General features: G+C 50.4%; 1 protein-coding gene across 1 annotated transcript in view; it reads left to right on the top strand.

Annotated features, from left to right (window-relative positions):
* Nucleotides 1–14,232, top strand: part of OPHN1 (oligophrenin 1) — a 50,976-nt gene that overhangs the window by 10,789 nt on the left and 25,955 nt on the right. Inside the window, exons 5-12 of the mRNA XM_009996632.1 lie at nucleotides 5,212–5,313; nucleotides 6,231–6,341; nucleotides 6,972–7,076; nucleotides 8,020–8,149; nucleotides 9,698–9,798; nucleotides 11,756–11,847; nucleotides 11,966–12,044; nucleotides 13,868–13,901. Coding sequence (XP_009994934.1) covers nucleotides 5,212–5,313; nucleotides 6,231–6,341; nucleotides 6,972–7,076; nucleotides 8,020–8,149; nucleotides 9,698–9,798; nucleotides 11,756–11,847; nucleotides 11,966–12,044; nucleotides 13,868–13,901 — 754 coding nt within the window. The remainder of the gene's footprint in view (nucleotides 1–5,211; nucleotides 5,314–6,230; nucleotides 6,342–6,971; nucleotides 7,077–8,019; nucleotides 8,150–9,697; nucleotides 9,799–11,755; nucleotides 11,848–11,965; nucleotides 12,045–13,867; nucleotides 13,902–14,232) is intronic.

Genomic DNA, 14,232 nt, shown 5'->3' on the forward strand with positions numbered 1-14,232 from the left:
GGCAGAGTTGCCATCTGTGAGATGTTTTCTGTTCTCTTTGCGAGATGCTGCAGCCAGATAGGAAGAGCCTTTGAATCGCGTCTTTGTGCTGCCTCTGGCTGGGGAGCAGCCAGTCAGCACAGGCCCCTGCCCCTTTCTTCTGAGCCTCCACCAATTGGCATCGCCTCAGTAGATCCTTCTGGATTTACACCAAGGGCAGAGAGGCCAGGACCAGGCTGTGGAGCAGACCAGAGACATGACACAGAGAATTTGTGCCCTCTGCTTCATTTCCCATATTTTGGCAGAGTTGCCATCTGTGAGATGTTTTCTGTTCTCTTTGCGAGATGCTGCAGCCAGATAGGAAGAGCCTTTGAATCGCGTCTTTGTGCTGCCTCTGGCTGGAGAGCAGCCACTCGGGCTGGCTGAGACATCTGAGGCTGCATTAACCCCTGTGCCCGCGGGCCAACGAGCCTCCCTGCTCAGATGCTGTGCTCTCAGGCAGGGCAGCCCTGGGGGTGTCACACCTGGGGGTGTCACACCTGGGGGTGTCACCAGGACCTGCCACAGCCCCCCAGCTCCAGCCACCTTCCCCTGTTAGCTGCAGACCTGGGTGGTCATTGCTCTTCCTGTGTCTTGCTGAAAAGTGATTTTGTGTGTAGACATCAAGAGTAAATGCAGAGGATCCAGGAGCCCCTGCTTTGACTCTTTTTCCAGTCCTGGCCCCACAACCTTACTCTGCTTGAAAGCTGAAGAGCCAGTGAGAGTTCATGACTGGGGGTGCAGCACTGATTTGGTGAGCAATAATAATTTTAAAAGAAAGGGAGGACAGTAGTTTCTACTTGTTTTCATCTCTGAGGGAGCAAGATCTAAGGGGCATTTGAGAGAATGCAGTGGGTGAGGGAAAAAGACAAGGTTAAACTGAGTGGAATTTTATAGAAATGCTCTTTCTACACCCCTCAATGGTGTTTTACTTCTTAGAAATTATTTTTTCTTGTGTCTCCTGTTCGTGGCTGCACCTCCTGCTGGGTGCTGGCCCTCCACCCAGCCCTGCAGGTGGGCTCCAAGGTGGAGGCTCCTGGCAGGCAAAGCGTGTTGTGTTTTTCTTTAAGAAGAAGAGAAGTAGCCACACGACCTAGGCTTCTCACTTGCAGCTCACTCAGCCTCTTCTAGGATGGGAGTTTCACAGGATCCTAATTAGCAACGGATGGTTAAGTGAGAGTTTTGGCACGTCTGTTTGCCCTCTCTTCTCAGTCCTCAGCTGCTCCATCTCTTGCTCAAGTTGGAACCGAGTGGCTGTCAGGGGGCTCTGCCCCACTCCCAGCAGCAGCTGGGTGCAGGACAGGAGCTGAAGCTGCTGGTGGATCCATCAGCCTCAGGACTGGGCAGCCTGGGCTGTTCTGAGGGTTCCTTGGTTAAAGCACCAGCTGCTGAAGCTTGGAGAGCAAAGCTTTTGAAGAGCACCCTCCTTCCCTGCTGCGGGACTCAGCCTGCCTTCCGGTGACACCGCCCTGCAAATGAAAGTTGGGTGGCTTCTTGGACTTGGCAAACCTTAAAGGGAAGGTAATGCTGTCCTTTGTTGAATATTCATGAGGAACTAATTTGTGCTCATGTTTCCAGATTGTGCTTCAGTCTGGGTGGTTTTTTTTGTCTTGCTTTTTTGTTTTGGCCTGCTCTGTTCAGCAGCCAACAAGCTGTTAGAAGCCTTGGCTTGACAATCAGGAGGGATTTGCAGTTCATCCTTCTGCTTTTCAGTTATATGCTAATTAGACAGAGTGGGACGTGACTGGCAAGCCCTCTTTTTAGTGGCCAAAAATGCCATTCTCATGCTGCCTTCCTCACAGCAGCAGCTTTCTCCTGCAGGAGCAAGCCCTGCTCTGCACCCCAGTGTCCATCCCAGCTGTTGCTCTCGATCCCCTCGATCCTCAGGCAGAACTTTTGGTGCTCTGTACTCCTGTGTGCCCCTTCCTGCCCATGGGCACTGGCAGAGGAGGATGCAGTCCCTGAAGGACTTGCTGTCTGGCCTCTAAGCTCCTGCTACAGAAGAAGCCCTTTCATTGCTCCCTCCACCAGATAACCCCCTCTGCTGCAGGGTGGGCTGTGCCATCCCACAGGACACTGCCCAACGTGAGCTGGTGGCAGAGCTGCTGCATGGGTACCAGCTTGAGGTCTCCCTGTGGCTACAGGCTTGTGGTCCTGCAGCCATCTGCATGGGCACCATGGCCACCCACAGCTCATGGTCTCCCCCATGGGTTTGTGGTCAACACCCTTGCTGTGCTGAGATACCACCTCTGTGTGCCACCTCCATGGGGGCAGCCTTGCTCTTGTTAACTGGGTTTGGAGCTGGTTTTCCATCCCCAGGGTGGGTGTCTCAGGACCTGCTGCTGGCATGGCCTTCCCCTGGAGCTGCCTGAAGCTGCAGCAGGAGGTTTAAGCTGCAGACCTGCTGTGCAGCATCGGCTGCCAGTGCTCTCAGTGCAGCTGTGGCTTGTTGCACTTGGGGTTTGGTGGCCCCTTGTTAGAGGAAGGAAGGCAAGCCTGGGTTACTGGCTGCATTAGATGTAGGATCTCATGGCACAGGCAGACAATCCAGAAGTGTGACCTTACAGACATGGCACTTGCTGCTTCACCAATGCTTTTGCTTCCCTGGGTTTGGATTTTCTTATCAGGGGTGTTAGTCACGAGGGTGGCATTTTGTTTTGACAGTCCTTCCTGGCATCAGCTCCACAGCTGCTCTGCTGCCTACAGTAGGTTTCCCTCTCAGAGGACTCCCTGCTCCTCTGGATTTGATGTGGATCTCTATCCTGAGGCACGAATTTGCTAATGTGGAGTTACAGTGCATTGCATTTTCCCATAGTAATTGTGCTTTCCCAAAAGCAACAAACAAGCAAGGATTAGAGAAACAGGGCTCTGTTGTGGAGTGAGAAATCCTTTTCACAGGAAGGCAGCCAGCAGTAACACTTGCCCACCTTTTGTCTGAGGTCCCCCTAAGGAACCAGTGTCCACTGACATGAGTGTGGTGCTGATGACAAGCTGCTCCTCCAGCAGAGGCTGAGATGGCCATTGCCAGGAATGTGAGTGCCTTTGCCCTTCTCTGACAGATGCTGCCCATGATGGGCAACATGGGGAGCTGTGTCAGCAGCCTACCAATGTCTCCCTGTCTGCCCACCAGAAAATAACCTTTACTTTTCCAGCAGCAGCCACTGTGAGTGATGGGCTGAGAAGAAAGCAGACAGTGAGGTAGGGGGTAACTGTGCTGAGGTGGGGGCAAACCATGCTGAGGTGGGGGGTAACTGTCCTGAGCCAAAGTACCAGGTTAGGGAGCCCCAGAGCATCCCACCATGTAGGACATCCTGTTAGACAGACTGAGCAGTCTGCAAGTGGAATGGGGAAGAAAAACTTCATGGCAGGAGAACCATCTAAAGAAACAGAAAGGACTTTATTTAGGAAATAAAACTTTGCAATCACTGGTGGATTCATGAGGAGAACAACTGGTAGGAATCAGCCTGACAGGGTCTCTCTGCTCTGTTCTGTGGTGGCATTGGGTGTTTGTTAGGCATGAGTTTCTGAACTAGGGCAAGAGAACAGGATTTCAGGGCTTTGAGGAGATGGTTGTTGAAAGATACCATTAATGCCACAGGAGGTCAGGATTTCCTAACTCTGCTTTCCAGTTTCTTGAGCTTTCAAAAACTAGAGGATTTGGGCATCCCTGTGGTATATATATGACATTCCTCAGCTGCTTGGACCTGCCACTGAGGCTGCTGCCAGGCTGGAATTTCTTTATTTTAGCAATTCAACTGCCTCTCAGTGATCACTGACAGCTCAGTTACCATCCAATGTGGTTATTTGTCAACCTGGCTTCTACTCATGGTTGTCTCTTGATTGACAAGGTCCTCTGTGGTTTCATTGATACTGTAAAAGCCATGAGCAAACAGCCAGGTCCTCCCCTCCTCTCCTCCCTGCCTTCTCTCTGGGTTTCACCCTCAAGTGTCTCCTTTTGCTCTCACTTTACACTTTCACCCTTTCACATTTGCCAGTGCAAACAACTCTTTTTGTTACAGCAATTCCTTCACAAAGTCTATTTTTTCTTAACTAATCAACCCACCCTTCATGTTTGCATGCCTGTGGTAGGCACATCTGAGAATCAGATCAGGTCAGGAAGAACCAGGCTGCTTCAGGGGACCTGTGAGAGTTGAAGTCTTCAAGCTGTGCATTGTTAAACAGTTTTGTCTGGGGCTGTGTCCCCCTGGGCCGTAGTCACGGTGGGCACTGCCCAGCAAAGCTTGTGCAAACTCTGACTGCAGGGTTTGTGTTCTCTGCACTGCTGCTAGCAAAGGGATCCATGGCTGCGTCTGCTTTCATTCTGATTCTTTTCAGAAACATTAGATAAAAGCTTCAAAACAGAAAACTTCCAAAATCTTACCAAATCTTTTCTTATCCCGGACATGTCTTTGACGTTCCAGTATTTGCCCATTTGTTTCTGAACCACCTGAACAGCACATGTACAGGTGGTGAATAGGTTTTTGATGTGTTAGTCATAGAATCACAGACTGGTTTGGGTTGGAAGGGACCTTAAAGATCATGTAGATCCAACCCCCCTGCATGGGCAGGGACACCTCCCAGCAGCCCAGGCTGCTCCAAGCCCCATCCAACCTGCCCTTCAACACTGCCAGGGATGGGGCAGCCACAGCTTCCCTGGGCACCCTGGGCCAGGCTCTCACCACCCTCACAGCAAAGAATTTCCTCCTCATGTCTCACCTAAATCTCCCCTCTTCCAGTTTTAATCCGTTCCCCCTTGTCCTCTCCCTCCCTGCCCTTGTCCCAAGCCCCTCCCCAGCTTTCCTGGAGCCCCTTCAGGCACTGGAAGGTGCTCTAAGGTCTCCCTGGAGCCTTCTCTTCTCCAGGCTGAACACCCCAAGACTCCCAGCCTGTCTTCAGAGGAAAGCTGCTCCAGCCCTTTCATCATCTTAGAGCTCTGCCACAATGTTAACATGACGAAATACTTCACTGCTGCTGCCAGGAAGTATTGCCAGAGCCTGGTCTTGAGGTGTAACTAAATCCAGTGCAGGCAATAGACTGTGAAGGCAAAGCAAATGGAAATCGCCTCCTCTTATGATTGGGTCAACAAGAATTTTTCCATGGGAATGCTGAATTGCACATAAAATTGTGCTGGTTTTGCATGTTCTTATCTGGAAAATACTGTAAGGGGTTCTGCTTCAACTCTTGCATCTACAGGAAAGGAAGAAGAAGTTTGAGAAGGATGGTGAGAAGTTTTATTCCATGCTGGATCGCCATCTGCACTTATCTTCCAAAAAGAAGGAATCCCAATTACAGGAGGTGTGTATGGAGTCTTCAGAATTGAGTCCACAGGCAACACCACAAACTGCTCTAGGTTTTAAAAAAGGGGAGAAAAATCATCCCTTTCAGTAACCAGTTAAAACTGATAAGCAGTTAAGTCTACCTTAAGCCCATATTCCTTGGATGAGCCCAGAGAATCAAAACACTGAGTGTGTTGCAGAGCAGCAGGGTCTTTATGCATTGTCAGTGCTAGTTCTCACCCTCATGGTGTAGAGCAGTGACAGCTGGGGACTGGCCACCCTTTCCTCTGGCTTGGGGAACTGATCTGGCTGAAGGATAACTGGTTATTATGATTTTTGCCACCTGCCTACCTGCTGGTGGCTGTGGCAGCAGAGCCAGGGTGGAGGTCAGCCCAAACGTGTTGCAACAAGAGAGGAAAGCCCTGGCTATCTCAGACCACATCAGAGTAGCTGGATCAAACCAACTCTGTCAAACCAGTTGTCAGATCAACCTACAAGCATCTTTGCAAGGCAAAATTTGTGCAAGCTGTGGTAACACAGCATTGCCACGTTGTCCTGCTCTGGAATTGCTGGGTTTGGGTTGCAGTGAGAGTGGCCTGGTCCTCACTGCTGCAGGGCTGGGGAAGGAGAAGGAGCTTATGCTAAAATTACATATATGGTTTGAGAAAGCCTTGAGGACAAAGCCTTGCAGAGTGGGGTGAGGTTCTGGATCCATAAATGAAAGGGAGCCAGAGAAGGGCAGACCTGAGAAGAGTGGTCAATGTTTCAGTCTTCTGGTTCTGTGCAAAGTGTTCAAAGCCTGGACTGGACACCTTTGGGTTTATCTTAAGTGAGATAAAGCAGAACTACTTGTGGGCTGAGAGACAAATGCTAGTCAAATATTGTCAATGTAGATGTGATGTGTTTTCTTTTTTCTTCCTTGCCTCTTTCTTCCAGGCTGACCTTCAGGTTGACAAAGAGAGACACAATTTCTTTGAATCTTCCCTCGAATATGTGTACCAGATACAGGAGGTGCAAGAGAGCAAGAAATTCAGTATTGTTGAACCGGTAGGAGCTTCCTTTCTTTCAGGCCTTGTTGTTTGGTGCTCAGATATGCTGCCTTGCTGATAGCCACAGGAGGGGATCAGTTACCAGGTTGGATTTGGTCCTAGGGTGTCTTGTGATGGAGCTGGAGTTAACCTTATGCACTTGGATTGCTGCAGCTTGACAGCCTTGGTGGTGTTTGCTGGAGCCACAGACTCATGGCCATAAGTCGATCCTGAGGAGCTGGCTGGGTGCTGCAGGTAGCTGAGCTCTTGTCATGAATAGTTAGAATGGTTACCTGCTGCAGTGGTGCCAGCTCATGGCTGTGTGCAAGGACCCTGCCCTGGGTTGGGTGGCTCTGCCTTGGCACTGGACACAGCTGAGTGTGGCATCATGTAGGTTTCATGGACATCAATCTGCAGATCTGCTCTTGTTCTTCCTGCAGGGTCTTTCATTTTGGGTGTGTGGGTGGTAGACCTGGGCTTCAGGGACATTGTGGTGGATAAGTCACACTAAAACTTGCAACACTCCAAAATGGCAAGAACCCCCCCCACACACACATTTATATATATAATTTCTGAAATTATTTACTGTCTATCTTTCCTCTGATTAGAAATAAGGAAGTTAAATCTGTGTCCTTTCTCTCCTTCACAGGTGCTGGCTTTTCTCCACAGCCTCTTTACTTACAACAACCTGACAGTTGAGCTCACACAGGATTTCCTCCCTTACAAACAGCAGCTTCAGCTCAGCCTGCAGAATGTGAGTTCCTGCCCAGCTGAAGTATTTTTTTGCATGTGACTTCTATTCTCATTTGTATTTCAACGTGGCAAAATAGACTGTCCATGTTTGCATTATGGGAGGTGCAGATAAAGTTATTTCCTTCTCATTTCACACATATTTTCTCCTCCCTTGCACAAAAGAGTCTGCAGGGGCAGTGTTTTTTGAGAAGGGGCTATTGCAATTGTGTCATTTAAACTTGAGCATAAACAAGCCTCAGAATTTCTTCAATTTCATGAGGCTGGAATTGTACACATCTTCTAAAAAGTCCTCCAATGTTGGTGTTAGTGGCCTTGGCTTATTGTGTGCTTTGGTAAGCTCCTCCACTGGCTAAGTATACTCATGGGATAAAATACCTGTGTCCTGTTTCTTTTCTCCTCAGTCTTCCATAGCTGGTCCTCACTCCCGTGGCACAACAGCAATAAATTTGTGCCAAGCTGAGTTTGCTGCTGCCTCATTAATTGGTCTTAGTGGCATTCTGTAAAAATGCCTTGGGTTTGTGCCCCGTGTTGACATGACTCTTTAGAAATGATTTCATTAAGCAGTGCAGCATGATCTTTTGAGGAATCAGGGCCTTAGGAGAATATGCCTATAACCTAAACAATGGTATGAGAAGTGCAGGTGCTCCTTCTGCTCCACCTGCCCTTAATTAGTCCTCATTTCTTTTACTGAAAGAACACATGTCCTCCCAGTCATGACTCCTCAGCACCATTTCCATGCACAGTATGTTAAACCTTGTCTCCTCAGGCACGTTTAAGAGCCCAGTGTTCTGTTAGCTGGAGTTTTCTTGTCAATTTGTGGAATGGCTTCCTCATTTTGTACGTTGGGGGCCAATTAATTTCTGCCAGAGCACCTAACCAGGAATACCTGAAGGTGTTTTTTTGCTTGTGTTCAAACGTGCTACTTTTTTGTTTTCTCGTAACAGACAAGGAATCATTTTTCCAGCACGCGGGAGGAGCTGGAAGACCTGAAGAAGAGGATGAAGGAAGCCCCCTTAACCTGCAAGCTACCTGGGCAGCCAACCATCGAGGGGTATCTCTACACTCAGGAGAAATGTAATGACTCCCCTCTGCACCCAAACCCGTCCCAGAGCCCAGGCTACCCTGCCCTGTGGGGGCTGCGCTTGGCTCCTGTGCCCAGGCCACTTCAGCCATGGCATCACAGGCTGCCAGGCAATCACTGGCAGCTTCAGCTGCCAGCTTCCTCAGCACTGCCCCACAGCTTTCTCTGGGTTCCATGAGCCATGTGAGCAAAGAGCTAATCCCCCTGCGCTCAAATTAGATGAGATTCATTACTCCATTGTAGCGCTGGAGAGCCCGGAGCTCTGGCACATTGTACCTTGGCTGCTTTTGCCAGGACCAACCTGGTGTCCTGCCCAGCTTCCCTCTCACAGCATCTCTGAGCACAGCTCAAGTGTTAACCAGCCCTGAGGGCTGAGCTGCTGAGGGAGAAACTTGTTGTGATTCTGTGCACAATCCAATCAAATCAAACCAAATTCGGTCTTTCACGAATGCCCCCTGTAGCTTTCCATGGGCATGAGCCCTCAGGGGACTAAAGCTGTGGCCTCTGGGGCTGCAGGCAGCTTACTTTTGGAGCAGTTAATTTTTTAATTATATATAGAAATGTATTTCTGCGTATATTTATATGTGTGTTTATCCTGCTTTTAAAAGCAAACACGTAGACAGTAATTTCAGACACATAAATGTTGCATGTTCCTGCATGCCAGGGAGTGTTTGCTGCCTCTATTTCTGTTTCCCCTATAAACTGAGTATGAAGAGTTGTTCCTCCTGACAACTGCAGCTTAAAAACTAATTACAGAAAATATATCACTTGAAGTATTTAATACAAAAGGGTTCAGGTAAGACAACAAAGACAAGTGACAATAAATCTAGTGTGATATAAATAGGAACTTTAGAGTGTTTTAAAGATGCTGTTGTCTTTACTGCCAAGTTTTCATCAAGAGGAAAAAAGAGTGGTGTCTGTGTGAAAGGAGCATTCAAGTCACACAGGATCCTGCCAGTGTAGATCTTGGCTGGACATAGCCAAGCCAGCCTGGCTCATGACCAGAGTCCCACAAATGCCTTTTCACCAGCAGTGTTTTGGGAGGGTGCTGGAGGTGGCTGCTGCCCCACACACCTCTCTCCTCTCATCCTCTCCTCTGCTCCCTTTACTCTGCTTGTCTCCTTCTCTGCTCCCTCTTCTATGCTCCTCTCCTCCCCTGCTCCTTTACTCTGCTTCTCTCCCGTGCTCCCTCTCCCCTGCTCCCTCTCCCCTGCTCCCTCTCCCCTGCTCCCTCTCCCCTGCTCCCTCTCCCCTGCTCCCTCTCCCCTGCTCCCTCTCCCCTGCTCCCTCTCCCCTGCTCCCTCTCCCCTGCTCCCTCTCCCCTGCTCCCTCTCCCCTGCTCCCTCTCCCCTGCTCCCTCTCCCCTGCTCCCTCTCCTTTCCCTCCTGGCTGCTGCTAGTGGAGATGCTGGCACAGGGGATGTCCCTGCAGGGCCAGCTGTGTCTGTCCCCAGAGAAGTGTGGGAATTGCTGGCCATGCTCTGCTGGCTGCATCTAAATGAGATGCCATCCCTGACTCCAGCTTCTCTCGTGTTTCTGCAGGGGCACTGGGCATCTCCTGGGTGAAATATTATTGCCAGTACGAAAAAGAGGCAAAAACCTTACGGATGACACCCATGGACCAGAAGCCTGGAGCTAAGCAAGTGAGTTTGCTGGTCCCTGAGACGTGCTGAAAATGGGCTGGGCCCCAACTCTGCAGCTGTGGAAGGGCTCCTGGCCATGGAGCAGAGGAGTGGGCTTCGTGTCCCCCCTACTTGGCCACACAGGACTCCCCTGGTTTGGTACAGCCTGGAAGAAGCCCAGCTGTGAAGAGGGGTTCACCTCCCTCTCTCCCAGATGACCCGAAGCCCTGCAGGGTTGGGCAGCAGAGACATGGGTTTGTGTCACACGAGTGTTCTTTGGGCAGTGAGGACTTCAGGTTGGGTCTGCTGTGACATTTCTGCCTTCCTAGACAAGCCAATTTCCACATCTATCTATGCAAATGGTTGGTGAACCTGCAGCCTGGTCTGCACATAGCCCTCTGGCAGGGTTTGCAGGCACTTTGAGTTAGGAGAGGAGTGCTTCCCAAAGCATCACTTCTCTGCCTTTGCATTTTTGCTCAGTCACTGGTTTGTGATGTTGAACTGGTTACCAGTGTGAGGAGAGGAGCAGGGGGCAGCAGCTGCAGCTGGGAACTGTGCTGTAAGGCAAGGGTTTGGGAATGCTTTGTTTTTAAGCAGTGAATGTCTGGGAGTTCCCTGCAGTTCCTTGGCGTGACAGAGGAGGGGCAGGATGCAGGGCTGGATGATGGGAGTACAGCAAGTGCGTCCAGCTGAGTCCCCCACCCTCCTCTGCCATGGAGTGATGTCCCTGGGGGACCTCCCAGCAGCCTTGCTGTTCTCCAGCTTGTGATCTCATGGTCTGTTCTTTGGCAGCCCCTCTGCCTGCTGCAGCAAGACAATAAAATGTATTTTTTGGAAGCCCTTGGCAGAGACCTTGGCAAAGAAATATCCAAAACATTGACTGGAGAGATCTACTGTCATCTCTGCCGTAAACATGTCTAGTAAGGCTAATTAATGCAGGGTAGGGGCTTGTAAAAATGTAAATTAGTCTCCTTCCCAAACTTGCAGTCTGGTAATCTGCACCTTCAGGTCACAGCTGGATGCATAGCTTCAGATGCCACAATTACAAAGAGTGCTCATAAAACCCCAAACAACCAGGACACACACAAAACAGCCAGGAGGTGATCATCGTGGCCTGTAAGCTGGACATAATCCTGGAGTAGGCTGTCCATGCCACCAGGCTGTCCTGGATCTGCTTGATCCACTTCTGCCAGAGGTCCTATAGGAGCAGGGCAGTGATGGCCAAGGTGATGAAAACAATCCAAGTTTGCAGACTCAGCCCTGGGATCTGGTTTGTTGTGAGGTCACCTGGGTGTCTCTTCAGGGTTCCTGCAAAGTCACTGAGATCTCACCGTCATGTTACAAATGGACTCTGCTGTAGAGTCAGTTAATTCCCCTTTATTTAAGGGCACAAAGGCAGAAGGCCTGAGCACAGCCCTGCAGTGCCAGCCTTTCTTCAGGGTGCATCTACTCCAGATGTGGGCAGTTAGATGATCTTTAAGGTCGCTTCAAACCCGAACCATTCGATGATGATGAGGAGGTTTCTACAAGGTATTTTATGTACAGTGGTTTGGCTCGTGAATGCTATGGATTGATGGTAGCTCTGATTAACTCTGCTAAAAATGAGAACCCAGCTGTGTCAGATGACAAGCATGGTCCTGGCCCCAGAGACCAAGCGACTGCCCCATGAGGTTGTTGATAGCAGTGCTCCTGCAAAGTGCCTGTTGCTGAGGTGTTTGACAGCTGGTTTGTGGGGCAGTGCCCTGAAGTCTAGGACATCTTTTGGCTGAGTGGAAGCCTGGACCACAGAGCCTTTGTGCTCTGTCTTCATGGATAGTGGGAAGGACCATGTGTGCTCCCAGTAGGAATGCCATGGGGTTGGCCAAGGCACCTGCTGGAACCCCAGAGCTCTGCAGGCTGCAGCCCAGGGGTGCTGAGGAACCCAAAATCTTCTTCTGTGTTTCTTTCCTCTAACCCTGGCTTTTGTTTTCTCTTCCAGGGCACCTTAGACCTGACACTAAAATCCTGTGTGAGGAGAAAGACAGACTCGATAGACAAAAGGTTTTGTTTTGACATTGAAACCAATGAAAGGTGAGAAGCTGAGCCTGCCCTCCGGACAGAGAGACCCGGGAAAGCTGCAAGAAATCCCGCTCTGCTGTTGATTGAAATAACCCTTTTCCCTTCCTTCTCCTGGGTGCACCCTGCGCAGGTCTGGGACCATCACGCTGCAGGCGCTGTCGGAAGCGAACCGGAGGCTGTGGATGGAGGCGATGGACGGGAAGGAGCCGGTGGGTGCGGGAGGAGCTGCTGCTCCGCATGGATTCGCTGCCGAGCAGTGTCCTCTGCTGGCGGGTCCCGAGCTGCTGCAGGCTCCTTTCCCGGCACTGCCCTCCCTGCCTTCCTGGGAATGGGGGTGTCCTGCCTTCCTGGGAATGGGAGTGTCCTGCCCTGCCTTCCTTGGAATTGGGGTGCCCTGCCCTGCTTTCCTTGGAGTGGGGGTGTCCTACCTTCCTTGGAATGGGGGTGTCCCGCCCTGCCTTTCTTGGAGTTGGGGTGTCCTGCCCTGCCTTCCTGGGAATGGAGTTGTCCTGCTCTGTCTTCCTTGCAGTTGGGGTGCCAGGTCACCACTACACGGGGGGTTTCAGACTGTTCTGCTTGTGGCACAGCTTGACACAGGGATCTGGGTTTTCCCCTTGGAAGCTCTGCTGCTTTCCCTAGTCATGCTAGACTCCCTGAGGGCTGTGGCCTTGCTGGGTCTGTATTTCTGTCCTCAGCTCACTCTTCTGCCTGCAGGATGGGATTTGTGTCTGTCCGTCCTCTGAGCAGCACTGGTGAAGTCTGCACCAGTGTTTGCCCACCTTCCTGGGCCCGCTGGGGTTGTCTTCCCTCTGCCAAAGCACAGACTCCAGCACTTGACAGAATTCCCTGGAAATGGGCAGTATGATGTGGTTGGGGAAGGGGCTTGGCAGGGACTGCCCTGGCTGAGCTGCCCAGGGTTGTGTGGCTGCTGCTGCTGCAGGCTGGGGGAACACGGGCATCCTCCACAGCATGCTCCTCCTGCTCCTTTAAAGAGAGGACTGGGGAGAGTGGGGAGGGTCACTGTGCTCCTGCTGGGCAGCCAGACCCTCAGGGGATGTTCTGAGGCTCAGTCGGTTTCCAGGACATGGGATGTAGGAAGGATTTTTTATTTTCTCTCAGGAATGGCACCTCTGGTTTGTTAGTAATAGAAACATAACAAGGTGTTTTTATATGGGATGAAGGACTGTCTTGACACTTGAATTTTTAAAAGCAAGCAAACAAACTAGGAGTGTTGTGTCCAGCTCCCCAGTTCCAGAAGGACAGGGATCTACTGGAGAGAGTCCAAGGGAGGCTACGAGGATGATGAAGGGGCTGAATGAGGAAAGACTGAGAGACCTGGGGCTGTTCAGTCTAGAGAGGAGAAGGCTGAGGGGGTATCTAATGAATGTCTATCAATACATGAGGGCAGCAAGAAGGCAGGGACAAGCTCTTGTCACTTGTGCTCTGGGACAGGACGAGGGGCAATGGATCCAAACTGGAGCCCAGGAAGTTCCACCTCAACATGAGGAAGAACTTCTTTCCTGTGAGGGTGACAGAGCCCTGGGACAGGCTGCCCAGAGAGGTGGTGGAGTCTCCTTCTCTGGAGACTTTCCAGACCTGTCTGGATGCCTTTCTGAGTGACCTGCCCTGTTTTTTGCTCCTGCTCTGGCAGGGGGGTTGGACTCAATGATCTTCAGAGGTTCCTTCCAACTCCTGATATTCTGTGATTCTGTGAAACCAAAAAATCCCAGCCCCTGCATGCCAGACTGTCCAGCTGCCATTCTTACAGAACACCAAAAGGACAAGCAAAGTTGCCTGCTCATTTTCTGGGAGACCTCTTCCCTAGAAATAGGTGCTCCAGCAAAATGTAGGAAGTCAGCAAAAACTTATTTATTGTGTAGATAATGGCATCTTGCTTAATTAGATCAAGACATCTCTTTGGGACATCAGTGATTGGCTTTGGGTGGTTTATTTGGGGTGCTGCATTTTTTTAAAAAAATAAATATCAAATCACACTGCATTATGTTTTTGTTTCTTCTTCCTCCTTTTGCAGATCTACCACAGTCCCATCACAAAGCAGGAAGAAAGTGAGTCATTCCTGTTGCTGTTCCTCTGAACTGTTGAAGCTGTCTGGAGGTCGGGCAGTGTATTTCCTTGCAGATAGACTTGTCCTTGTTTTCTGATGAGTGGGCAGTGTTTTCCCTCTGTGGCAGCAGTGGAACTGCTTTCCTTTTCATCTGAGTGTCTGATACTGAGGCCAGATGAGTTGCAAATGGTAAAATTTATCAACTGCAATGTGAAGCTCTTATTCAGCAAGAACTAGCAGGGTGAACAGTTTAATTTGCACCTCTACACCCCAAAATAACAGAGGGAAAAAAATATATCAGGGAGAGATTTTTGAGGACATTTCCCTGAGGA

This window comes from Chaetura pelagica, unplaced genomic scaffold, assembly GCF_000747805.2.
Source record: "Chaetura pelagica isolate M959 unplaced genomic scaffold, ChaPel_1.0 scaffold103, whole genome shotgun sequence".
Lineage (NCBI taxonomy): Eukaryota > Metazoa > Chordata > Aves > Apodiformes > Apodidae > Chaetura > Chaetura pelagica.